The following is a 26882-nucleotide window of genomic DNA, read 5'->3' on the forward strand; positions in this document are numbered from 1 at the left end:
ACTGCAGCAGCAACAAGAAGCAATTAAGCAAACAAGCAAGGTTAAAAAAAAAAAAAAAAAGTAGATATGTAACATGAGTTTATCTAACCTCTAGAGGAGAGTCTGGTTCATCCAGGATGCTCTTTTCACTCTGAATCCTCTGCATGGTTCCTGTAGAACTGGGGTCCATTATCAGCACGTTCTGACTAGCAGCTCTGCCAAACTTACAGTCACTCTTTCTGGAGTCAGTGGTCCTGCACACCTCGTAGTTGTACACGTGTTGGAGAGTCCCTGTCCCCAAAGTGTCTGAGTAACGTGGTGGATAATATGGAATGACAGGCAGACTGGAGTGATACAGGATGCGAGACTGTCTCCACCTGTAGATCTTGACTGATATAATAACCACTAAACAGGTGATGAAGAGGAAGGAGACCACAGCCAAAGCCAAGACTAAGTAAAAAGTCAGGTTGTCATTGTACTCCTTGTCGTGTGCAAAGTCAGTGAACTCTGACAGCACTTCAGGGAAGCTGTCGGCCACCGCCACGTTCACAATGACTGTAGCTGAACGAGAGGGCTGCCCGTTGTCCTCCACGATAACACTCAGTCTTTGTTTGACGGCATCTTTATCAGACACTTGGCGGATGGTTCTGATCTCTCCATTCTGGAGGCCCACTTCAAACAGGGCCCTGTCTGTGGCTTTCTGCAGTTTATAGGAGAGCCAGGCATTCTGTCCAGAGTCCACATCAACAGCCACCACTTTAGTCACCAGGTAGCCCACATCTGCTGAACGAGGCACCATTTCAGCCACCATAGAGCCTCCAGTCTGGACCGGGTACAGAACCTGAGGGGGGTTATCGTTCTGGTCCTGGATCAGGATTTTCACGCTCACGTTGCTGCTGAGCGGAGGAGAACCTCCATCCTGGGCTTTGACCAGGAAGTGAAAGTCTTTGATCTGCTCGTAGTCAAAAGAGCGCACTGCATGGACGACTCCACTATCAGCACTAACGGACACATATGAGGAGACTGGAACTCCGTTAACAGAGGAGTCCTCCAGGATGTAGGAAACACGAGCGTTCTGGTTCCAGTCAGCGTCTCTGGCTTTGACTGTGAATACAGAGAGACCTGGTGTGTTGTTTTCTACAATGTAGGCCTCATATGAGCTCCTCTCAAAGACAGGAGGGTTGTCATTGACATCAGAGATCTGTAAGGTGAGAGTGACGCTGCTGGAGAGGGAGGGCACTCCCTCATCAGAGCAGCTCACTGTGATGTTATACTCTGATTCTCTCTCTCTGTCCAGCTCACTGTCTGTTACTAATTTATAGAAATTATTTGTAGAAGCCTTTAGAGTGAAGGGTATGTTGTCATTTATAAAGCACTTCACTGCTCCATTCTCTCCAGAGTCCTTGTCTTCGATATTAATCATGGTCACAACAGTATCTTTTTCAGCATCTTCTGATATCGAAGATGACCTTGATAATATGTCAATTTGAGGCCTGTTATCATTCATATCTTGCACATCAACAATTAATTTGCAAGAATCTGTGAGCCCTCCATGGTCACTAGCAAGCAAATTTATTTGATACTTTCGTGATTTTTCAAAATCAATGTTTGCTATTAAAGTAACTTCACCGTTTTCCTCATTTACTTTAAAAAGCTTGCTGACAACATCTAACGTATTTGTGATTGAATAAGTGATTTTGCTGTTCGCACCGTCATCTGCATCTGAAGCTGTTACTGTAGCAACAACTGTGCCTTTAGGTGCATTTTCAGTAACTGTTGATTTATAGGTTGACTGAGTAAAAACAGGAGCATTATCATTGGCGTCTAACACTGTAATGATAATTAACATTGTTCCTGACATGCGCGGTTCTCCTCCATCCACAGCCGTCAGCACAAGAGATATCTGCTCCTGCTTCTCTCTGTCTAAAGGCTTCTGCAGCACCATCTCGACGTTCTGATTTCCGTCTGCGCTATTCTGCAGTTTCAGGGCAAAATTATCTGTTGGTTTCAATTCGTATTTTTCAAGATCATTGACGCCAACATCAAGATCAACGGCCCGTTTGAGCACAAATTTTGAACCGAGCGTAGCCGACTCACTAATCCTGAATTTCATTTCGTCCTTTTCAAAGGTCGGTGCGTTGTCATTGATGTCAGTGATTTCGATGGTGACTGTGTACAGTTCCATCGGGCTCTCTAAAATCACCTGGAAATGTAAAGCGCACAGCGTCGTCTCGGCGCACAGCGCCTCTCTGTCGATCCTGTCTCTCACCAGGAGGACTCCTCTTTCTCTGTTCAGCTCGATGTACTCGCCGCTGTCTCGCGTATAAATCCGAGCTTTACCAGCGACCAAACGTTTGGGCTGTAAACCTAAATCATGCGCGATGTTTCCCACCAGAGATCCTTTCGCCATTTCCTCCGGAATAGAGTAGCTGACCTGCCCCATCACGGAGCCGACGGAGAGGATGCAGACCAGCTGCAGCACTTGCCTTTTCATTGTTCGAATCAGGTTGATTTCGCTTCGATTCAGAGTGTTTGGATTCCTTATTCCATGCAACGTCCCATCTCTTATCATCAAACAAACGCAAATATAATCCGGAAAAAGACAGAAAGCTCCAGAGACAGACGTCTTATTGATCAAAAATCCACCCGACACGACTCTCCGTTCGTTCCCGTCGTGTTCTGTCTTTATTATGTCAACGTTTCATGGGAAGTACTGCTGCAAACTACAGTTTGCCTGTGACTATCTGGTCAACAGCGTCCCTCAGAGTTCACTGTGAAAAACTGCACAAATCCAAAGTAATTGGTTTTCGACTGAGGAGACTGGTTGTGGTATTTTTGTCAGACAAGAGAAATGGATTTCATCCAACATAAAGTGAATATATTATGAATTATTTAAATAAAAATCAAAAAGGAAGTCACTGTACAAGCATGCTTTAATTGTGCAAAAGTGTGGATTCATTTGGCCCATTGTCCTGTCATATTTTAATTGTGAATTTACTTATAATGAAGGAGGAGCGTAAACAAGCAGAATATTGAAATCATCCGAGAAAAACAGCAACAGTCTAAATGGCATCAGATACAAAATATAGAAAATATGTTGCCATTTGAATTACTGTGCAAGCCACAAGTATATAGTGAACGGCACCATAAGAACCTTGAAATTAACTAATTAAGGATTAAATTTAGGCATAAATTCCTTTCACTCAGGACAATGACAAATATTAAAGTGAAATGGTTCATCAAGACTCTTAAAATAATATAACAACGAGCATAGAGCTTTAAAAGAACTAAAAAAGCAAAAAGGTGCAATAGCAACTTAGGAACCACCATTAATATTCATATATACATATATAAAAGCTAAGACATGCTTCCTGGACTAAATGGACACAAACACAAATGTGGAGAGATCTGTGGAATGTGAGGATGACACAGAATTGATTGTTCTGATCATATATTTAAACGATATTGACAAAACAGTGGAAAATTGGCTAAAATTGGCATTTAAAATTTTCTAACCTCGAGAGGAGAGTCTGGTTCATCCAGGATGCTCTTTTCACTCTGAATCCTCTGCATGGTTCCTGTAGAACTGGGGTCCATTATCAGCACGTTCTGACTAGCAGCTCTGCCAAACTTACAGTCACTCTTTCTGGAGTCAGTGGTCCTGCACACCTCGTAGTTGTACACGTGTTGGAGAGTCCCTGTCCCCAAAGTGTCTGAGTAACGTGGTGGATAATATGGAATGACAGGCAGACTGGAGTGATACAGGATGCGAGACTGTCTCCACCTGTAGATCTTGACTGATATAATCACCACTAAACAGGTGATGAAGAGGAAGGAGACCACAGCCAAAGCCAAGACTAAGTAAAAAGTCAGGTTGTCATTGTACTCCTTGTCGTGAGCAAAGTCAGTGAACTCTGACAGCACTTCAGGGAAGCTGTCGGCCACCGCCACGTTCACAATGACTGTAGCTGAACGAGAGGGCTGCCCGTTGTCCTCCACGATAACACTCAGTCTTTGTTTGACGGCATCTTTATCAGACACTTGGCGGATGGTTCTGATCTCTCCATTCTGGAGGCCCACTTCAAACAGGGCCCTGTCTGTGGCTTTCTGCAGTTTATAGGAGAGCCAGGCATTCTGTCCAGAGTCCACATCAACAGCCACCACTTTAGTCACCAGGTAGCCCACATCTGCTGAACGAGGCACCATTTCAGCCACCATAGAGCCTCCAGTCTGGACCGGGTACAGAACCTGAGGGGGGTTATCGTTCTGGTCCTGGATCAGGATTTTCACGCTCACGTTGCTGCTGAGCGGAGGAGAACCTCCATCCTGAGCTTTGACCAGGAAGTGAAAGTCTTTGATCTGCTCGTAGTCAAAAGAGCGCACTGCATGGACGACTCCACTATCAGCACTAACGGACACATATGAGGAGACTGGAACTCCGTTAACAGAGGAGTCCTCCAGGATGTAGGAAACACGAGCGTTCTGGTTCCAGTCAGCGTCTCTGGCTTTGACTGTGAATATAGAGAGACCTGGTGTGTTGTTTTCTACAATGTAGGCCTCATATGAGCTCCTCTCAAAGACAGGAGGGTTGTCATTGACATCAGAGATCTGTAAGGTGAGAGTGACGCTGCTGGAGAGGGAGGGCACTCCCTCATCAGAGCAGCTCACTGTGATGTTATACTCTGATTCTCTCTCTCTGTCCAGCTCACTGTCTGTTACCAGAGTATGAAAATTACCTGATGATGTTTTTAAAATAAAAGGTATATTTTCAGTTACAGAACACTGCACTTTGCCATTTTCACCAGTATCTTTGTCCTCAACATTAATCATCGTCACAACAGTTCCGATTTTAGCATCTTCTGATATCACATTAGACTTTGACATGATGTTAATTTCAGGCTTGTTGTCATTTACATCTCTCACATCAACAATTAATTTACAAGAATCTGTCAGCCCTCCCTCATCACTTGCACGTAAATCTATTTCAAATCTTTTTGACTCCTCATAATTCAAATTTCCAAACAAACTTACTTCACCGTTTTCCTCATTTACTTGAAAAAGCTTGCTGACATCATTGAACGCATTCGTCATTGAATAAGTGATTTTACTATTAGCACCGTCATCTGCATCTGAGGCTGTTACTGTAGCAACAACTGTACCCTTCGCTGAATTCTCAGTCACAACTGTTTTATATGTTGACTGAGTAAAAACAGGAGCATTATCATTGGCGTCTAACACTGTAATGATAATTAACATTGTTCCTGACATGCGCGGTTCTCCTCCATCCACAGCCGTCAGCACAAGCGATATCTGCTCCTGCTTCTCTCTGTCTAAAGGCTTCTGCAGCACCATCTCGACGTTTTTATTGCCATCTGCGTTTTTTTGCAGTTTCAAAACAAAATTATCTGTTGGTTTTAATTCATATCTGTCAATATCATTAACACCTACATCAAGATCTATAGCCTTTTCCAGCACAAATTTAGCTCCGGTGATCGCCGACTCACTTATTTTGAAGGTTATTTCGGCTTTTTCAAAAGCTGGAGCATGATCGTTAATGTCTGTGATTTGGACGGTAACAGTGTAAAATTCCATCGGGTTTTCTAAAATAATCTGAAAATGTAAAGCGCATGGCGTCGTCTTCCTGCACAGCGCCTCTCTGTCGATCCTGTCTCTCACCAGGAGGACTCCTCTCTCACGGTTCAGCTCGATGTACTCGCCGCTGTCTCGCGTATAAATCCGAGCTTTACCAGCAGTCAACCGCTTTGGTTCCAAACCCAGATCTTGAGCTATGTTTCCCACCAGAGATCCTTTCGACATTTCCTCTGGAATTGTATAACTGACCTGAGCGCACACGCAGCCAAAAGAAACAAGAGCTATAAAGAACAACGCCGGTCCTTCCATTGTTCTCTCCGTGAATTAATCCTGCAGAGTTCCGCAATTCCGATATTTATTCCATATCATTAAATCGATAGTCCAACAGTCAGCTCCGCAGATTTGAATTCACGAGACTGAAAGTCGATTTGTGCCGCCTGATTTTCACTATTCAACACAAAATGTCGGCTCGTTCTTGTCGTCTTCTCTTTAAATGATGATGCTACATGGGAGGTTCTGCTGTCAGTATCAGCCACGGACACGCTGGCCAACAGCGGCCCTGTGAGTTCATTACACAACACTGCAGACAGAGCCTCTGCACTCCTCCGAACTGAGAAATGTATCCATCCATTTCCGACCGCTTCTCCTTTATCGGTGTCGCTGGTGCACGAATAAATAAATGAGTAAACCTGTTTACCTATTTTGACAGTAGAGACAATGCAAAGCTCAGTTTTCTGTTTTTCATGGTAATATTGATAATCATGGAAACAAAAGACGTCAAAAACTGCATGAAAGCAAAGAAAATATATTTCGGATGAAGTGAAAGAGAGGAAAAATCTACAAAGCAAAAATAAAATATTCAAACTGCAAAATGAATGAAAATATCCACGTAGAGTTTTGCTCTCCATGGTGCTGAAATACTTGGCTCACACAAAAGGGAACAAAAAGGTGTTTGAGCTCATAAATGCTGCACAATAGTGTTAAAATAATGACTGTAAAAGACACAGAATGTGTCCTCAATCAATAAAGAGGAACATGCATGACATCCAATGGAAATCTTCCTATCATTGATCTTTTTTTTGACTGTATACACTTCTAAGATTGAATCCAAAATAAACATCATATTCTTTAGTACGTGGCATAAAGATTGTGTTTAAACTGACCTCTAGAGGAGAGTCTGGTTCATCCAGGATGCTCTTTTCACTCTGAATCCTCTGCATGGTTCCTGTAGAACTGGGGTCCATTATCAGCACGTTCTGACTAGCAGCTCTGCCAAACTTACAGTCACTCTTTCTGGAGTCAGTGGTCCTGCACACCTCGTAGTTGTACACGTGTTGGAGAGTCCCTGTCCCCAAAGTGTCTGAGTAACGTGGTGGATAATATGGAATGACAGGCAGACTGGAGTGATACAGGATGCGAGACTGTCTCCACCTGTAGATCTTGACTGATATAATAACCACTAAACAGGTGATGAAGAGGAAGGAGACCACAGCCAAAGCCAAGACTAAGTAAAAAGTCAGGTTGTCATTGTACTCCTTGTCGTGTGCAAAGTCAGTGAACTCTGACAGCACCTCAGGGAAGCTGTCGGCCACCGCCACGTTCACAATGACTGTAGCTGAACGAGAGGGCTGCCCGTTGTCCTCCACGATAACACTCAGTCTTTGTTTGACGGCATCTTTATCAGACACTTGGCGGATGGTTCTGATCTCTCCATTCTGGAGGCCCACTTCAAACAGGGCCCTGTCTGTGGCTTTCTGCAGTTTATAGGAGAGCCAGGCATTCTGTCCAGAGTCCACATCAACAGCCACCACTTTAGTCACCAGGTAGCCCACATCTGCTGAACGAGGCACCATTTCAGCCACCATAGAGCCTCCAGTCTGGACCGGGTACAGAACCTGAGGGGGGTTATCGTTCTGGTCCTGGATCAGGATTTTCACGCTCACGTTGCTGCTGAGCGGAGGAGAACCTCCATCCTGAGCTTTGACCAGGAAGTGAAAGTCTTTGATCTGCTCGTAGTCAAAAGAGCGCACTGCATGGACGACTCCACTATCAGCACTAACGGACACATATGAGGAGACTGGAACTCCGTTAACAGAGGAGTCCTCCAGGATGTAGGAAACACGAGCGTTCTGGTTCCAGTCAGCGTCTCTGGCTTTGACTGTGAATATAGAGAGACCTGGTGTGTTGTTTTCTACAATGTAGGCCTCATATGAGCTCCTCTCAAAGACAGGAGGGTTGTCATTGACATCAGAGATCTGTAAGGTGAGAGTGACGCTGCTGGAGAGGGAGGGCACTCCCTCATCAGAGCAGCTCACTGTGATGTTATACTCTGATTCTCTCTCTCTGTCCAGCTCACTGTCTGTTACCAGAGTATGAAAATTACCTGATGATGTTTTTAAAATAAAAGGTATATTTTCAGTTACAGAACACTGCACTTTGCCATTTTCACCAGTATCTTTGTCCTCAACATTAATCATCGTCACAACAGTTCCGATTTTAGCATCTTCTGATATCACATTAGACTTTGACATGATGTTAATTTCAGGCTTGTTGTCATTTACATCTCTCACATCAACAATTAATTTACAAGAATCTGTCAGCCCTCCCTCATCACTTGCACGTAAATCTATTTCAAATCTTTTTGACTCCTCATAATTCAAATTTCCAAACAAACTTACTTCACCGTTTTCCTCATTTACTTGAAAAAGCTTGCTGACATCATTGAACGCATTCGTCATTGAATAAGTGATTTTACTATTAGCACCGTCATCTGCATCTGAGGCTGTTACTGTAGCAACAACTGTACCCTTCGCTGAATTCTCAGTCACAACTGTTTTATATGTTGACTGAGTAAAAACAGGAGCATTATCATTGGCGTCTAACACTGTAATGATAATTAACATTGTTCCTGACATGCGCGGTTCTCCTCCATCCACAGCCGTCAGCACAAGCGATATCTGCTCCTGCTTCTCTCTGTCTAAAGGCTTCTGCAGCACCATCTCGACGTTTTTATTGCCATCTGCGTTTTTTTGCAGTTTCAAAACAAAATTATCTGTTGGTTTTAATTCATATCTGTCAATATCATTAACACCTACATCAAGATCTATAGCCTTTTCCAGCACAAATTTAGCTCCGGTGATCGCCGACTCACTTATTTTGAAGGTTATTTCGGCTTTTTCAAAAGCTGGAGCATGATCGTTAATGTCTGTGATTTGGACGGTAACAGTGTAAAATTCCATCGGGTTTTCTAAAATAATCTGAAAATGTAAAGCGCATGGCGTCGTCTTCCTGCACAGCGCCTCTCTGTCGATCCTGTCTCTCACCAGGAGGACTCCTCTCTCACGGTTCAGCTCGATGTACTCGCCGCTGTCTCGCGTATAAATCCGAGCTTTACCAGCAGTCAACCGCTTTGGTTCCAAACCCAGATCTTGAGCTATGTTTCCCACCAGAGATCCTTTCGACATTTCCTCTGGAATTGTATAACTGACCTGAGCGCACACGCAGCCAAAAGAAACAAGAGCTATAAAGAACAACGCCGGTCCTTCCATTGTTCTCTCCGTGAATTAATCCTGCAGAGTTCCGCAATTCCGATATTTATTCCATATCATTAAATCGATAGTCCAACAGTCAGCTCCGCAGATTTGAATTCACGAGACTGAAAGTCGATTTGTGCCGCCTGATTTTCACTATTCAACACAAAATGTCGGCTCGTTCTTGTCGTCTTCTCTTTAAATGATGATGCTACATGGGAGGTTCTGCTGTCAGTATCAGCCACGGACACGCTGGCCAACAGCGGCCCTGTGAGTTCATTACACAACACTGCAGACAGAGCCTCTGCACTCCTCCGAACTGAGAAATGTATCCATCCATTTCCGACCGCTTCTCCTTTATCGGTGTCGCTGGTGCACGAATAAATAAATGAGTAAACCTGTTTACCTATTTTGACAGTAGAGACAATGCAAAGCTCAGTTTTCTGTTTTTCATGGTAATATTGATAATCATGGAAACAAAAGACGTCAAAAACTGCATGAAAGCAAAGAAAATATATTTCGGATGAAGTGAAAGAGAGGAAAAATCTACAAAGCAAAAATAAAATATTCAAACTGCAAAATGAATGAAAATATCCACGTAGAGTTTTGCTCTCCATGGTGCTGAAATACTTGGCTCACACAAAAGGGAACAAAAAGGTGTTTGAGCTCATAAATGCTGCACAATAGTGTTAAAATAATGACTGTAAAAGACACAGAATGTGTCCTCAATCAATAAAGAGGAACATGCATGACATCCAATGGAAATCTTCCTATCATTGATCTTTTTTTTGACTGTATACACTTCTAAGATTGAATCCAAAATAAACATCATATTCTTTAGTACGTGGCATAAAGATTGTGTTTAAACTGACCTCTAGAGGAGAGTCTGGTTCATCCAGGATGCTCTTTTCACTCTGAATCCTCTGCATGGTTCCTGTAGAACTGGGGTCCATTATCAGCACGTTCTGACTAGCAGCTCTGCCAAACTTACAGTCACTCTTTCTGGAGTCAGTGGTCCTGCACACCTCGTAGTTGTACACGTGTTGGAGAGTCCCTGTCCCCAAAGTGTCTGAGTAACGTGGTGGATAATATGGAATGACAGGCAGACTGGAGTGATACAGGATGCGAGACTGTCTCCACCTGTAGATCTTGACTGATATAATAACCACTAAACAGGTGATGAAGAGGAAGGAGACCACAGCCAAAGCCAAGACTAAGTAAAAAGTCAGGTTGTCATTGTACTCCTTGTCGTGTGCAAAGTCAGTGAACTCTGACAGCACCTCAGGGAAGCTGTCGGCCACCGCCACGTTCACAATGACTGTAGCTGAACGAGAGGGCTGCCCGTTGTCCTCCACGATAACACTCAGTCTTTGTTTGACAGCATCTTTATCAGACACTTGGCGGATGGTTCTGATCTCTCCATTCTGGAGGCCCACTTCAAACAGGGCCCTGTCTGTGGCTTTCTGCAGTTTATAGGAGAGCCAGGCATTCTGTCCAGAGTCCACATCAACAGCCACCACTTTAGTCACCAGGTAGCCCACATCTGCTGAACGAGGCACCATTTCAGCCACCATAGAGCCTCCAGTCTGGACCGGGTACAGAACCTGAGGGGGGTTATCGTTCTGGTCCTGGATCAGGATTTTCACGCTCACGTTGCTGCTGAGTGGAGGAGAACCTCCATCCTGAGCTTTGACCAGGAAGTGAAAGTCTTTGATCTGCTCGTAGTCAAAAGAGCGCACTGCATGGACGACTCCACTATCAGCACTAACGGACACATATGAGGAGACTGGAACTCCGTTAACAGAGGAGTCCTCCAGGATGTAGGAAACACGAGCGTTCTGGTTCCAGTCAGCGTCTCTGGCTTTGACTGTGAATACAGAGAGACCTGGTGTGTTGTTTTCTACAATGTAGGCCTCATATGAGCTCCTCTCAAAGACAGGAGGGTTGTCATTGACATCAGAGATCTGTAAGGTGAGAGTGACGCTGCTGGAGAGGGAGGGCACTCCCTCATCAGAGCAGCTCACTGTGATGTTATACTCGGATTCTCTCTCCCTGTCCAGCTCACTGTCTGTTACCAGAGTATGAAAATTACTTGATGATGTTTTTAAAATAAAAGGTATATTTTCAGTTACAGAACACTGCACTTTGCCATTTTCACCAGTATCTTTGTCCTCAACATTAATCATCGTCACAACAGTTCCGATTTTAGCATCTTCTGATATCACATTAGACTTTGACATGATGTTAATTTCAGGCTTGTTGTCATTTACATCTCTCACATCAACAATTAATTTACAAGAATCTGTCAGCCCTCCCTCATCACTTGCACGTAAATCTATTTCAAAACGTCTGGATTCTTCAAAATCAAGATTTCCAATCAAAACAACTTTGCCATTTTTTTCACCAATTTGAAAAATTGTTCTAACATCATCTAACGTATTTGTGATTGAATAAGTGATTTTTCTGTTCGCACCATCATCTGCATCTGAAGCTGTTACTGTAGCAACAACTGTGCCTTTAGGTGCATTTTCAGTAACTGTTGATTTATAGGTTGACTGAGTAAAAACAGGAGCATTATCATTGGCGTCTAACACTGTAATGATAATTAACATTGTTCCTGACATGCGCGGTTCTCCTCCATCCACAGCCGTCAGCACAAGCGATATCTGCTCCTGCTTCTCTCTGTCTAAAGGCTTCTGCAGCACCATCTCGACGTTTTTATTGCCATCTGCGTTTTTTTGCAGTTTCAAAACAAAATTATCTGTTGGTTTTAATTCATATCTTTCAAGATCATTGATACCTACGTCAAGATCTGCGGCCTTTTCCAGAACAAATTTAGCTCCGGTGATCGCCGACTCACTTATTTTAAATTCAATTTCGGCTTTTTCAAAAGCTGGAGCATGATCGTTAATGTCTGTAATTTGGACGGTAACAGTGTAAAATTCCATCGGGTTTTCTAAAATAATCTGAAAATGTAAAGCGCATGGCGTCGTCTTCCTGCACAGCGCCTCTCTGTCGATCCTGTCTCTCACCAGGAGGACTCCTCTTTCTCTGTTCAGCTCGATGTACTCGCCGCTGTCTCGCGTATAAATCCGAGCTTTACCAGCGACCAAACGTTTGGGCTGTAAACCTAAATCATGCGCGATGTTTCCCACCAGAGATCCTTTCGCCATTTCCTCCGGAATAGAGTAGCTGACCTGCCCCATCACGGAGCCGACGGAGAGGATGCAGACCAGCTGCAGCACTTGCCTTTTCATTGTTCAAATCAGGTTGATTTCGCTTCGAATCAGAGTGTTTGGATTCCTTATTCCATGCAACGTCCCATCTCTTAACATCAAACAAACGCAAATATAATCCGGAAAAAGACAGAAAGCTCCAAAGACAGACGTCTTATTTATCAAAAATCCACCAGACACGACTCTCCGTTCGTTCCCGTCGTGTTCTGTCTTTATTATGTCAACGTTTCATGGGAAGTACTGCTGCAAACTACAGTTTGCCTGTGACTATCTGGTCAACAGCGTCCCTCAGAGTTCACTGTGAAAAACTGCACAAATCCAAAGTAATTGGTTTTCGACTGAGGAGACTGGTTGTGTTTTTTTTCGTCAGACAAGAGAAATAGATTTAAAGTGAATATATTATGAATTATTTAAATAAAAATCAAATAGGAAGTCACTGTACAAGCATGCTTTAATTGTGCAAAAGTGTGGATTCATTTGGCCCATTGTCCTGTCATATTTTAATTGTGAATTTACTTATAATGAAGGAGGAGCGTAAACAAGCAGAATATTGAAATCATCCGAGAAAATCAGCACCAGTCTAAATGGCATCAGATACAAAATATAGAAAATATGTTGCCATTTGAATTACTGCGCAAGCCACAAGTAGTGAACGGCACCATAAGAACCTTGAAATTAACTAATTAAGGATTAAATATAGGCATAAATTCCTTTCACTCCGGACAATGACAAATATTAAAGTGAAATGGTTCATCAAGACTCTTAAAATAATATAACAACGAGCATAGAGCTTTAAAAGAACTAAAAAAGCAAAAAAAGTGCAATAACAACTTAGGAACCACCATTAATATTCATATAGACAAATATGAAAGCAAAGACATGCTTCCTGGACTAAATGGACACAAAGACAAATGTAGAGTGATCTGTGGAATGTGAGGATGACACAGAATTGATTGTTCTGATGATATATTTAAACAATATTGACAAAACAGTGGGAAATTGGCTAAAATTGGCATTTAAAATTTTCTAACCTCGAGAGGAGAGTCTGGTTCATCCAGGATGCTCTTTTCACTCTGAATCCTCTGCATGGTTCCTGTAGAACTGGGGTCCATTATCAGCACGTTCTGACTAGCAGCTCTGCCAAACTTACAGTCACTCTTTCTGGAGTCAGTGGTCCTGCACACCTCGTAGTTGTACACGTGTTGGAGAGTCCCTGTCCCCAAAGTGTCTGAGTAACGTGGTGGATAATATGGAATGACAGGCAGACTGGAGTGATACAGGATGCGAGACTGTCTCCACCTGTAGATCTTGACTGATATAATAACCACTAAACAGGTGATGAAGAGGAAGGAGACCACAGCCAAAGCCAAGACTAAGTAAAAAGTCAGGTTGTCATTGTACTCCTTGTCGTGTGCAAAGTCAGTGAACTCTGACAGCACTTCAGGGAAGCTGTCGGCCACCGCCACGTTCACAATGACTGTAGCTGAACGAGAGGGCTGCCCGTTGTCCTCCACGATAACACTCAGTCTTTGTTTGACAGCATCTTTATCAGACACTTGGCGGATGGTTCTGATCTCTCCATTCTGGAGGCCCACTTCAAACAGGGCCCTGTCTGTGGCTTTCTGCAGTTTATAGGAGAGCCAGGCATTCTGTCCAGAGTCCACATCAACAGCCACCACTTTAGTCACCAGGTAGCCCACATCTGCTGAACGAGGCACCATTTCAGCCACCATAGAGCCTCCAGTCTGGACCGGGTACAGAACCTGAGGGGGGTTATCGTTCTGGTCCTGGATCAGGATTTTCACGCTCACGTTGCTGCTGAGTGGAGGAGAACCTCCATCCTGGGCTTTGACCAGGAAGTGAAAGTCTTTGATCTGCTCGTAGTCAAAAGAGCGCACTGCATGGACGACTCCACTATCAGCACTAACGGACACATATGAGGAGACTGGAACTCCGTTAACAGAGGAGTCCTCCAGGATGTAGGAAACACGAGCGTTCTGGTTCCAGTCAGCGTCTCTGGCTTTGACTGTGAATATAGAGAGACCTGGTGTGTTGTTTTCTACAATGTAGGCCTCATATGAGCTCCTCTCAAAGACAGGAGGGTTGTCATTGACATCAGAGATCTGTAAGGTGAGAGTGACGCTGCTGGAGAGGGAGGGCACTCCCTCATCAGAGCAGCTCACTGTGATGTTATACTCTGATTCTCTCTCTCTGTCCAGCTCACTGTCTGTTATTAAAGTATAGAAATTACTTGCAAATGCTTTTAAATTGAAGGGTAGCTCTTTTGTTATAAAACATTTTACATTGCCATTTTCACCAGAATCTCGGTCCTCAACATTAATCATAGTAACCACGGTATGAAGTTGCACATCTTCTGATATCACATTAGACTTTGACATGATGTTAATTTCAGGCTTGTTGTCATTTACATCTCTCACATCAACAATTAATTTGCAAGAATCTGTCAGCCCTCCTTCATCGCTAGCCAGTAAGTTTATTTGAAAATGCTGATATTTTTCAAAATCCATATCACCAATTAATGAAATTTGACCATTTTCTTTGTTAATGTCGAACAATTTCTTGACATTTCCTAACGCATTCGTAATTGAATACGTGATTTTATTATTAGCACCGTCATCTGCATCTGAGGCTGTTACTGTAGCAACAACTGTGCCCTTCGCTGAATTCTCAGTCACAACTGTTTTATAGGTTGACTGAGTAAAAACAGGAGCATTATCATTAACATCTAACACTGTAATGATAATTAACATTGTTCCTGACATGCGCGGTTCTCCTCCATCCTCAGCCGTCAACACAAGAGATATCTGCTCCTGCTTCTCTCTGTCTAAAGGCTTCTGCAGCACCATCTCGACTTTTTCATTTCCATCTGCATTCTTGTGAATTTTAAGAGCGAAATTATCTGCTGGCTTCAATTCGTATTTTTGAACGCCATTGTTTCCAACATCGAGATCCTCCGCTCTTTCCAGTACAAATTTTGATCCTATAACTGCCGATTCGCTGATTTTAAATTCTATTTCTGCTTTTTCAAAGGTCGGCGGGTTGTCATTAATGTCTGTGATCTGCACCGTAACCGAATAAAATTCCATCGGGTTTTCTAAAATAATCTGAAAATGTAAAGCGCAGAGCATCGTGTCGGTGCACAGCGTCTCTCTGTCGATTCTCTCTTTCACCAGGAGGACTCCTCTTTCTCTATTCAGCTCCATGTACTCGTCACTGTTCCTCGTATAAATCTTTGCTTTCCCTGACACTAAACGTTTGTTTTCCAAACCTAAATCCTGAGCTATATTTCCCACCAAAGAGCCCTTCGACATTTCTTCCGGAATCGAGTAGCTGATCTGTCCAAACACCGAGTCGAGGGAAAAGAGGCAGACAAACAACAGTACTTGCCGATTCATTGTTCTTAGCGGGGTTTTTCCAACAAGGCTCCAGCGAGTATGCACAATGCAGAAAAATAATCGAGGTCTTTTATTTCCAATTATCCATAGCAAAACCCATTTAAGGCTCCCTTTTCAAGATAAAACGTCCCTTTTGCTGTTAATCCGAAACGAAAATGTCCGTCCTTCGCTCGTCCTGCTCATTCTCCACTGTCACTACGTTACTTGGGAGGTGCTGCTACAATCCTGTTCTTCAAACCACCGGTCAACAGCGGCCCTAAGAGTCAATACTATAAAACTGCACACTATTTTAAAAGTACAGGAGAAAAATCCAAATAAACTGAAAATCCATTGTATTTCTACAGCGTATCTTATTATCATGGATAGTTGTAATTTATGCTGTAGAAAAGCCGCTCAATATTCGTTGAGTTCAATTAATATAATGAATATTTGAGATATTTCGAACACAGTGTAGTTAATTGTTAACTATCAAATTAGAGCAAAAATGATTGAAAAAGTGTGAAATTCCAGAAAAAAATGGCTGTGCAGCAAAACTTTCCTCCCACAACGGCAAAATTACTTTGTAATGAAAAATATGATAAAGACTACAACTCCCTGATACAAGGACAGAATAAAAATTATAATAAAAAACAACACACAAGTAAACCAAAAACCTTTAGGTGTGTTGTGTCATTGAGACAGGGCTTGATGTGGAAGGTTGTCAGGTAAAGAGAAAAGATACATAAACATTTTTACTTTAAACATTCACTGAACCCAATTGTTATCCACATTATAATGATCATAATAATAATTATACTGATGATACTACTAATAATAATCATAATAATTAAAAAATACAGGTGACTCTCCATGTTGCTAAATATGTGACTGTTAAAGACTTAAAATTCACAATTTAGCTATAGAAATTAGTGTTTGTAATCTGTAGAATTATGACTTCAGCGTCTCACAACCACATTGTAAATTTACATTAAAAGAAACATAATTATTATGAAAGTCTTCTAACCTCTAGAGGAGAGTCTGGTTCATCCAGGATGCTCTTTTCACTCTGAATCCTCTGCATGGTTCCTGTAGAACTGGGGTCCATTATCAGCACGTTCTGACTAGCAGCTCTGCCAAACTTACAGTCACTCTTTCTGGAGTCAGTGGTCCTGCACACCTCGTAGTTGTACACGTGTTGGAGAGTCCCTGTCCCCAAAGTGTCTGAGTAACGTGGTGGATAATATGGAATGACAGGCAGACTGGAGTGATACAGGATGCGAGACTGTCTCCACCTGTAGATCTTGACTGATATAATAACCACTAAACAGGTGATGAAGAGGAAGGAGACCACAGCCAAAGCCAAGACTAAGTAAAAAGTCAGGTTGTCATTGTACTCCTTGTCGTGAGCAAAGTCAGTGAACTCTGACAGCACTTCAGGGAAGCTGTCGGCCACCGCCACGTTCACAATGACTGTAGCTGAACGAGAGGGCTGCCCGTTGTCCTCCACGATAACACTCAGTCTTTGTTTGACAGCATCTTTATCAGTCACTTGGCGGATGGTTCTGATCTCTCCATTCTGGAGGCCCACTTCAAACAGGGCCCTGTCTGTGGCTTTCTGCAGTTTATAGGAGAGCCAGGCATTCTGTCCAGAGTCCACATCAACAGCCACCACTTTAGTCACCAGGTAGCCCACATCTGCTGAACGAGGCACCATTTCAGCCACCATAGAGCCTCCAGTCTGGACCGGGTACAGAACCTGAGGGGGGTTATCGTTCTGGTCCTGGATCAGGATTTTCACGCTCACGTTGCTGCTGAGTGGAGGAGAACCTCCATCCTGGGCTTTGACCAGGAAGTGAAAGTCTTTGATCTGTTCGTAGTCAAAAGAGCGCACTGCATGGACGACTCCACTATCAGCACTAACGGACACATATGAGGAGACTGGAACTCCGTTAACAGAGGAGTCCTCCAGGATGTAGGAAACACGAGCGTTCTGGTTCCAGTCAGCGTCTCTGGCTTTGACTGTGAATACAGAGAGACCTGGTGTGTTGTTTTCTACAATGTAGGCCTCATATGAGCTCCTCTCAAAGACAGGAGGGTTGTCATTGACATCAGAGATCTGTAAGGTGAGAGTGACGCTGCTGGAGAGGGAGGACACTCCCTCATCAGAGCAGCTCACTGTGATGTTATACTCTGATTCTCTCTCCCTGTCCAGCTCACTGTCTGTTATGACAGTAAAGAAATTATTTGTGGTTGATCTAATCGTAAAATGAATATTTTCGTCTAAAACACACATGACTCTGCCATTTTCATTTGAATCTGGATCTTGTACATTCAGCATCGTTATAACTGTGCCTGGTTTAGTATTCTCCGACACGGTTTGTGACTTTGACATTATATTAATTGATGGGGGGTTATCGTTCGCATCTGTCACGTCCACAGTTACTCTGCATGCGTCGGAAAGCCCGCCCTGATCCGACACCTGAACATCAAGCTCATAATGTTTTCTCTTCTCATAATCTACATTTCCACTTAAAGTCAATACACCGTCAGTGGCATCGATTCTGAATAAACCCGCTGCTCCCGATTTGGAAATCATATATGTTACAATTCCGTTATTGCCTTCGTCTTTATCTGTCGCAGAAACGGTGGTTATTCGAGTCCCTATAGGAGCGTTCTCCCTCACACTCGCTTTATATTCGGGTTTTGAGCAAACGGGCGGGTTATCATTGGCGTCTAATACAGTGACAATAATCTGCATTGTGCCCGACAGCTGTGGTTCACCACCGTCGAGAGCTGTTAATATTAGTGAGACATGATTTTGATTTTCTCGGTCTAACTGCTTCTGTAAGACCATCTCTACATGTTTAGATCCATCTCCGCGGTTTACAGTTTTCAGTACAAAGTTGTCGCTCGGTTTTAGGGTGTAGCTCTTCAAGCTGTTTAAGCCAACATCGTCATCTATGGCCTTTTCCAGGACGAACCGAGCTCCCGTCAGAGCGGATTCGCTAATGTCATATCTTATCTCGTCTCTCTCAAACGTGGGAGGGTTGTCATTTATGTCGGTAATTTCGACCGTAACGGTGTAAAACTCCATCGGGTTTTCCAAGATCATCTGAAAATGAAGTGCGCAAGGCATTGTTTGACCGCACAGAGCCTCTCTGTCAATTCTGTCTTTAATGAGAAGGACTCCTTTGTCCTGCCTGAGCTCAATGTATTCCTCGGTATTTCCTGTATAAATACGAGCTTTGCCAGATTTCAATCGTTCTACACTTAAACCCAAATCCTGTGCAACGTTACCGATTTGAGCCCCCTTTGTCATTTCCTCGGGAATGGAGTAGCTGACCTGACCGTCCGACGCACCGAGAAAGAAAAGGCAGACGAACAGCAGCACATGCCATCCCATCGTTCCTGTCGACGTGAAGAAAAGCAATAAATCCATTCTGCGCCTGATTTTGTCCGCCCAGCAGAGACAGTGGCGTTAAGATTAACGCATATCCTAAACTGTGGAGCGGAGCAATTCGGGTCCGTCGAACCGTTGGCTTTTCACGGCAAATATCGACTGTCAGCTCTGCCTTTATTTCCGAACGGAATACTGTGGCGTCTTTGCAGGGGAGGTACTGCAACCAATGAATTATCAAGAACTCGATGGCCAACAGCGTCCCTTTCTGTTTAAAATATTGAACTGCATGTGGCTTTTCCCATCCAATCCAAAAATATAAAACCTATTTCTCTAATCATATTTTATTGGATGGAGCGACTGAAATTAGGAAATAAAAAGTCCAAAAATATCATGTGAAGAAAAACATTGTTCAGATCTGTAGTAGTGTTAATAATCAGCAACAGGTTAAGGAATAATGCTACTAGTCCAATGAATAACGACAATGATATTTCTAACAAAGAACCTCTGTCGGTTTGTTGAAGCGGAGAGTGTTGCCGCTGTCCATGGTTCTGAACAGGACACTCAACTCCTCAGTTCAAAACGGAAGCAAGCTCAGATCAACCGAAAAAAAAACAGTAAAGTTCTGTCATTAATGTGCTACACAAAAAAAATATTCACATAACATGTAAGCACAAAAGAAAGAGAAAACAGAGAGCAAAGTAGAGAGATGTTCAGAGGAAGAAAGAAACAAGAGATAGAGAGATAGAGAGAGAGAGAGAGAGAGGACAGATTTACTGAAAGTGCTTCAATAAATGCTGAGGTAAACTTCAAGCAAGCTGATGTATAGACCATTTATGAAAATGTCAGAACATCTCACCTACTGTCAGTTTAATACAAAACTGAAAAGGTTATACTATTAGAGTTGCCAAAACATCCCCATGGATTTGAAAAAGCACATAACTGACCTCAAGAGGAGAGTCTGGTTCATCCAGGATGCTCTTTTCACTCTGAATCCTCTGCATGGTTCCTGTAGAACTGGGGTCCATTATCAGCACGTTCTGACTAGCAGCTCTGCCAAACTTACAGTCACTCTTTCTGGAGTCAGTGGTCCTGCACACCTCATAGTTGTACACGTGTTGGAGAGTCCCTGTCCCCAAAGTGTCTGAGTAACGTGGTGGATAATATGGAATGACAGGCAGACTGGAGTGATACAGGATGCGAGACTGTCTCCACCTGTAGATCTTGACTGATATAATAACCACTAAACAGGTGATGAAGAGGAAGGAGACCACAGCCAAAGCCAAGACTAAGTAAAAAGTCAGGTTGTCATTGTACTCCTTGTCGTGTGCAAAGTCAGTGAACTCTGACAGCACTTCAGGGAAGCTGTCGGCCACCGCCACGTTCACAATGACTGTAGCTGAACGAGAGGGCTGCCCGTTGTCCTCCACGATAACACTCAGTCTTTGTTTGACGGCATCTTTATCAGACACTTGGCGGATGGTTCTGATCTCTCCATTCTGGAGGCCCACTTCAAACAGGGCCCTGTCTGTGGCTTTCTGCAGTTTATAGGAGAGCCAGGCATTCTGTCCAGAGTCCACATCAACAGCCACCACTTTAGTCACCAGGTAGCCCACATCTGCTGAACGAGGCACCATTTCAGCCACCATAGAGCCTCCAGTCTGGACCGGGTACAGAACCTGAGGGGGGTTATCGTTCTGGTCCTGGATCAGGATTTTCACGCTCACGTTGCTGCTGAGTGGAGGAGAACCTCCATCCTGGGCTTTGACCAGGAAGTGAAAGTCTTTGATCTGCTCGTAGTCAAAAGAGCGCACTGCATGGACGACTCCACTATCGGCACTAACGGACACATATGAGGAGACTGGAACTCCGTTAACAGAGGAGTCCTCCAGGATGTAGGAAACACGAGCGTTCTGGTTCCAGTCAGCGTCTCTGGCTTTGACTGTGAATACAGAGAGACCTGGTGTGTTGTTTTCTACAATGTAGGCCTCATATGAGCTCCTCTCAAAGACAGGAGGGTTGTCATTGACATCAGAGATCTGTAAGGTGAGAGTGACGCTGCTGGAGAGGGAGGGCACTCCCTCATCAGAGCAGCTCACTGTGATGTTATACTCTGATTCTCTCTCCCTGTCTAACTTACTCTTTGTTACCAAGTTAAAGAAATTACTTGATGTTGGCTTTAAAATGAAAGGAATCTGTTCATTGATTGTGCAGTGAATTTTGCCATTATCTCCAGAATCAAAGTCTTGCACATTAACCATTGTCACAACAGTTTCTGGTTTTGAGTCCTCAGAAATTACATTGGACTGAGACATTATATTAATAACAGGCTTGTTATCATTAATATCTGCTACTTCAACTGTAATCTTACAAGAATCTGTCAGTCCCCCTTCATCGCTTGCCTGCACATGTATTTGATAGTTTCGGGCCTTCTCATAATCCAAATTACTTTTTAAAATCAAATTGCCATTTGATTCATTCATCTCAAACATCTCTCGTACATCTGCTGCTGTGTTGGACATTGTATAGGTAATCTTGCCATTTAACCCTTTGTCAGCATCTGAAGCACTCACCTTGGTTATCAATGTACCTATAAGTGCATTTTCAGGTACTGTAGCTTTATAAACGGGCTTTGTAAATACGGGTGCGTTGTCATTCGCATCCAGTACCGTCACATGCACCTGCGCTGTGCCAGACAGAACGGGCTGCCCTCCGTCCATCGCTGTCAACACCAGAAATATCTCCTCCTCTTTTTCTCTGTCAAGAGGCTTTTGTAAAATCATTTCAACTACCTTTTCTCCCTCTGGCTGTTCTTTTAATTTTAGCACAAAATGATCCGTTCTTGTAAGAAAATAACTCTGAAGGCCATTTAATCCAACATCTGCATCCACCGCTCTCTCTAACAAGAATTTGGCTCCGCTAACGGCAGATTCACTAATCTTGAATTTCATTTCTGATCGTTCAAATAACGGAGGGTTATCATTTATATCGGTGACCTCGACAGCTACAGTGTATAATTCCATGGGATTTTCTAAAATAATCTGAAAATGCAGAGCGCAGGGCGTCGTCTGTCCACAAAGCGCTTCTCTGTCTATCTTTTCTTTGATGAGGAGGACTCCACGTTCTCTGTTGAGCTCGATGTAATTCGCGCTGTCTCCAGTAAAAATCCGAGCTTTTCCTGACATCAATCGTCGTGTGTCCAGACCTAAATCCTGGGCGATGTTACCAACGAGAGATCCCCTTTTCATCTCCTCTGGAACGGAGTAGCTGACCTGCCCGATCACCGCGGTGATATGCGCGACTGCAATCCACAAAAGCACTCGGAACCTCATTGTTTCGCACGGTCCCTCCAAGAATGAGAAACACAACAACAATCACAGTCCTTGTTTATCTGTCAATAAAATATCCTTGGCAATAATCGCCCTTGTCGACGATCGTGTCTCTCCTAGTCCGTGATGCGCTCTGTTTGCCCGTTGTTCTCCAAAATGGAGGAAAAATGATGACTGGGACGGACTGCATATCATACTCGACCGATAGCTGCAGGTCAATAGCGGCCCTTAGAGTTCAATCTATTGTATTACACGTTGTTGCGCAAATAAAATAAGAAAAGCATATTTAGCCAAACAAGAAAGCCCTTGCAGGAGTGAATAACCCAAATGCAGACCCACCAGCACAAACCATAGCTGGGCTTTATCTTTAAGGGTGCTGTCTGACAAAACTCATTCAAAAACAGGATCTTTACCAGAAGAGAATACTCAAGTGTTATCCGAAACACAGAATGAAGTGATTATAATGAAGGTGTATTGTGTACTGGACTCTGTGGTGATTTGTTGCAAAGAATTTTAGACTATTTTGTGTTTTTTGTGATAGTAATTAACCAAAGCCATGAAATAAACAGCAAACCATTGAGTGTGACAAATCACATGCCAATAACACAAATATACATTTATAACAATGACAAAAGAACATCTAACCTCTAGAGGAGAGTCTGGTTCATCCAGGATGCTCTTTTCACTCTGAATCCTCTGCATGGTTCCTGTAGAACTGGGGTCCATTATCAGCACGTTCTGACTAGCAGCTCTGCCAAACTTACAGTCACTCTTTCTGGAGTCAGTGGTCCTGCACACCTCATAGTTGTACACGTGTTGGAGAGTCCCTGTCCCCAAAGTGTCTGAGTAACGTGGTGGATAATATGGAATGACAGGCAGACTGGAGTGATACAGGATGCGAGACTGTCTCCACCTGTAGATCTTGACTGATATAATAACCACTAAACAGGTGATGAAGAGGAAGGAGACCACAGCCAAAGCCAAGACTAAGTAAAAAGTCAGGTTGTCATTGTACTCCTTGTCGTGTGCAAAGTCAGTGAACTCTGACAGCACTTCAGGGAAGCTGTCGGCCACCGCCACGTTCACAATGACTGTAGCTGAACGAGAGGGCTGCCCGTTGTCCTCCACGATAACACTCAGTCTTTGTTTGACGGCATCTTTATCAGACACTTGGCGGATGGTTCTGATCTCTCCATTCTGGAGGCCCACTTCAAACAGGGCCCTGTCTGTGGCTTTCTGCAGTTTATAGGAGAGCCAGGCATTCTGTCCAGAGTCCACATCAACAGCCACCACTTTAGTCACCAGGTAGCCCACATCTGCTGAACGAGGCACCATTTCAGCCACCATAGAGCCTCCAGTCTGGACCGGGTACAGAACCTGAGGGGGGTTATCGTTCTGGTCCTGGATCAGGATTTTCACGCTCACGTTGCTGCTGAGTGGAGGAGAACCTCCATCCTGAGCTTTGACCAGGAAGTGAAAGTCTTTGATCTGCTCGTAGTCAAAAGAGCGCACTGCATGAACGACTCCACTATCAGCACTAACGGACACATATGAGGAGACTGGAACTCCGTTAACAGAGGAGTCCTCCAGGATGTAGGAAACACGAGCGTTCTGGTTCCAGTCAGCGTCTCTGGCTTTGACTGTGAATATAGAGAGACCTGGTGTGTTGTTCTCTACAATGTAGGCCTCATATGAGCTCCTCTCAAAGACAGGAGGGTTGTCATTGACATCAGAGATCTGTAAGGTGAGAGTGACGCTGCTGGAGAGGGAGGGCACTCCCTCATCAGAGCAGCTCACTGTGATGTTATACTCTGATTCTCTCTCCCTGTCCAGCTCACTGTCTGTCGTTAAACTGAAAAAGTTAGTGGATGTTGAAGAAATTGTGAATGGAATGCTTTCTTTAATATAACAGTGAACATTTCCATTCTCCCCCGAGTCTGGATCTTGGATGTTTATCATTGTCACAACAGTGCCAGGCTGAATGTCTTCAGTTATTGCACTGGACTTTGACATTACATTTATAACAGGAGCATTGTCATTTGTGTCTGTTATTTCAACAATAATTTTACAAGAATCAGTTAAACCTCCCTCATCACTGGCTCTGGCATGTACTTGATACTGTCGTTTTTTTTCAAAGTCTGTATTTCCGACTAATGTAACCTGCCCTGTCTCTCTGTCAACATTAAATAAATCTGATACAGTGTCGAGAATATTTTGTATACTATAAGAAATTTTACCGTATGATCCTTCATCCAAATCGGAGGCACGAACAGTTATTATTTTCGTTCCAGGAAGCGAATTTTCTTTTATTGTTGATTTGTAGATTTTTTGTGTAAAAACAGGAGCGTTATCGTTAGCATCTAGTACGTTTATATCTATCTGCACGGTCCCGGAGAGCTGCGGCTCACCACCGTCTACTGCAGTCAGAACCAGAGTCAAATGATCTTTCGTCTCTCTGTCTAATGGCTTCTGTAAAACCATTTCTACCATCTTGCTTCCGTCTGCTTGGTTTTGTAGCTTCAAAGCGAAGTTGTCGGCTGGATGCAACCGATAATTTTGTAATCCATTAATACCGACATCCAGATCTATTGCTGGCTGCAACGAGAAAACAGCTCCTGTAACAGCAGATTCGCTAATTCTGAATTTCATCTCACCACTATTAAAAGTCGGGGCGTTGTCGTTGATGTCCGTAACCTCGACAGTGATGCTGTAAAACTCCATCGGATTCTCTAAAATTACCTGGAAATGCAACGAACAGGGCGATGTCTGGGCACAGATGGCCTCTCTGTCTATTCTGTCTTTGATGAGCAGGATCCCTTTCTCTTTATTCAGCTCGATGTACTCCGCATTGTCTCCCGTATAGATGCGCGCCTTTCCCGATTTCAGCCTTTTCGGATCCAAACCCAGATCTTGAGCAATATCACCAATAAAAGAGCCTTTCGGCATTTCCTCTGGTACCGAGTAGCTCACTTGCCCAATGACGGATTTGAGAGAGATAATCGAAATAAACAGCAGCAGTGGACGTCCAATTGTTCTGTCCGCCATCGTAGCAAGATTCAACACGCAGTATTGCAGAGAAAAAAGCCTTCGAATGTGCAGTAATCCGTGCGATGTTTCCTGGTTTTAAATAATTATCCGATCGAATAAAATTTAAAAAAAATAAATGAATATCCGTACAATGATTAGAGCGGTGCCCTTCGCAGTCCTCACTGTTCAAGGTCTTTCTGTTGTTCTGGAGCTGAAATCATGAGGGAGGAATTGCTGATATCTTCCACTTAAATTACACAGGCTGGTCAACAGCGGCCCTAAGAGTTCACTGTGTTGAACTACAGGACTCCGGAAAAATAAAACAAAGCTTTTGTGCTTTGAACGATGTGTCTAACATCATACAGGATGTGAAAACTAGGTATTCAATATGATACAATAAATCCTTTCACTATATCAATTTGAAGGGATGTATATGAAGAAGAAACTGTGTCAGGGAGCTCAAATTAAAAATAATTAAACAAATGCTTTTAAAATAATTACATAAAAACAGTTCAAAGGTGGTGCATCCACTTCTATGCTGTTTATACCCGACCACTTCATATCTCTCTCTCTCTCTCTCTCTCTGGCTCTGGGTCACTCTTTAGGTCTCTTTCTCTGCCTGTGTCTCTCTTTGTTTCTCTCTCTCTCTCTGCATCTATCTCTCCATCATTAACGACAAACCATCATCGCTGAACCTGATGTTCTTTAAAACCTGTAATTACATCTCCACTTTAAATCTAATGTATACAGTGATCACACAAAGTGGATGATCAGATTTATCATGAAATTTAATTAAAACATCTTCAATTACAAATCACTCCTAAATTTAAGAAAAGCTGCATTGATCGCATAAATCACATGTGACCAAAACAGATAACAGCAACACCTATTCTTATTATAAACAGGTTTTCACTGAAGAAAACTACCAAATAATCATACAAACACGCACACACATGTTTTGTATGAAAAAGAAAGGGAACTGTTCCAATGAATGTGAGACAATCAGTAAAATGTCAACTGTTGTGTCCGGCAATGAAGAGGACCGTCGCTGTCTATGGTGCTGAACTCTCTCAATGTATTCTGAAGAGTCTCCTTTGTGGTAATCCCAGCGATGTTTACTTTTGATCACGTGTTATTATAAAATACATCCTTTAACAGTGTAGAAAAATACACTAGAATGCTGTGCAAATTCCACAGCTATTTCATGCCCTCCAGGTAAAATTCTCTCCTCTCAGAGTCCCAAAACATGCACATTAGTTGAAACTGTGCATGGTGAGAATTCATTGCTATAGTACTGCAACAGATCTTTTACTGGTCTGAGATAAATTTCTTTCATTCATCAGAAAACTGTACATACAGCATACAGCAGCCCACAGTAATGCTGGAGATGCTGCAGT

General features: G+C 43.2%; 9 protein-coding genes across 11 annotated transcripts in view; all 9 read right to left on the minus strand.

Moving 5' to 3' along the window:
* The window catches only part of LOC101063628 (protocadherin beta-16-like), a 133834-nt gene that overhangs the window by 36566 nt on the left and 70386 nt on the right, over window positions 1–26882 (minus strand). The window lies entirely within an intron of this gene.
* LOC115252445 (protocadherin gamma-A5-like) lies at window positions 80–2841 on the minus strand. The gene has a single exon (XM_029847691.1). The coding sequence runs from the start codon at window positions 2549–2551 to the stop codon at window positions 80–82; it is 2472 nt and encodes an 823-aa protein (XP_029703551.1). The 5' UTR covers window positions 2552–2841.
* LOC115252470 (protocadherin gamma-A2-like) lies at window positions 3366–6344 on the minus strand. Its single transcript, XM_029847750.1, has one exon. It carries the CDS (start codon window positions 5878–5880, stop codon window positions 3481–3483), a length of 2400 nt encoding a protein of 799 aa, XP_029703610.1. The 5' UTR covers window positions 5881–6344; the 3' UTR covers window positions 3366–3480.
* On the minus strand, window positions 6475–9584 carry LOC115252461 (protocadherin beta-16-like). Its single transcript, XM_029847736.1, has one exon. It carries the CDS (start codon window positions 9117–9119, stop codon window positions 6636–6638), a length of 2484 nt encoding a protein of 827 aa, XP_029703596.1. The 5' UTR covers window positions 9120–9584; the 3' UTR covers window positions 6475–6635.
* On the minus strand, window positions 9708–12649 carry LOC105419877 (protocadherin beta-16-like). Its single transcript, XM_011621612.2, has one exon. The coding sequence runs from the start codon at window positions 12356–12358 to the stop codon at window positions 9875–9877; it is 2484 nt and encodes an 827-aa protein (XP_011619914.2). The 5' UTR covers window positions 12359–12649; the 3' UTR covers window positions 9708–9874.
* LOC101069578 (protocadherin gamma-A2-like) lies at window positions 13248–16100 on the minus strand. Its single transcript, XM_029847751.1, has one exon. The coding sequence runs from the start codon at window positions 15751–15753 to the stop codon at window positions 13354–13356; it is 2400 nt and encodes a 799-aa protein (XP_029703611.1). The 5' UTR covers window positions 15754–16100; the 3' UTR covers window positions 13248–13353.
* LOC115252446 (protocadherin gamma-A2-like) lies at window positions 16739–20062 on the minus strand. The gene has a single exon (XM_029847692.1). It carries the CDS (start codon window positions 19169–19171, stop codon window positions 16739–16741), a length of 2433 nt encoding a protein of 810 aa, XP_029703552.1. The 5' UTR covers window positions 19172–20062.
* LOC115252447 (protocadherin beta-16-like) lies at window positions 20020–22582 on the minus strand. The gene has a single exon (XM_029847694.1). It carries the CDS (start codon window positions 22459–22461, stop codon window positions 20020–20022), a length of 2442 nt encoding a protein of 813 aa, XP_029703554.1. The 5' UTR covers window positions 22462–22582.
* LOC101075876 (protocadherin beta-16-like) lies at window positions 22678–26736 on the minus strand. Its single transcript, XM_011621735.2, has one exon. The coding sequence runs from the start codon at window positions 25501–25503 to the stop codon at window positions 22972–22974; it is 2532 nt and encodes an 843-aa protein (XP_011620037.2). The 5' UTR covers window positions 25504–26736; the 3' UTR covers window positions 22678–22971.

This window comes from Takifugu rubripes, chromosome 14, assembly GCF_901000725.2.
Source record: "Takifugu rubripes chromosome 14, fTakRub1.2, whole genome shotgun sequence".
NCBI lineage: Eukaryota > Metazoa > Chordata > Actinopteri > Tetraodontiformes > Tetraodontidae > Takifugu > Takifugu rubripes.

Coding starts and splice junctions, on each gene's coding strand:
- LOC115252470 (XM_029847750.1), bottom strand. CDS start 5,880: ATGGAAGGACCGGCGTTGTTCTTTATAGCTCTTGTTTCTTTTGGCTGC.
- LOC115252447 (XM_029847694.1), bottom strand. CDS start 22,461: ATGAGGTTCCGAGTGCTTTTGTGGATTGCAGTCGCGCATATCACCGCG.
- LOC101075876 (XM_011621735.2), bottom strand. CDS start 25,503: ATGGCGGACAGAACAATTGGACGTCCACTGCTGCTGTTTATTTCGATT.
- LOC101069578 (XM_029847751.1), bottom strand. CDS start 15,753: ATGAATCGGCAAGTACTGTTGTTTGTCTGCCTCTTTTCCCTCGACTCG.
- LOC105419877 (XM_011621612.2), bottom strand. CDS start 12,358: ATGAAAAGGCAAGTGCTGCAGCTGGTCTGCATCCTCTCCGTCGGCTCC.
- LOC115252461 (XM_029847736.1), bottom strand. CDS start 9,119: ATGGAAGGACCGGCGTTGTTCTTTATAGCTCTTGTTTCTTTTGGCTGC.
- LOC115252445 (XM_029847691.1), bottom strand. CDS start 2,551: ATGATAAGAGATGGGACGTTGCATGGAATAAGGAATCCAAACACTCTG.
- LOC115252446 (XM_029847692.1), bottom strand. CDS start 19,171: ATGGATTTATTGCTTTTCTTCACGTCGACAGGAACGATGGGATGGCAT.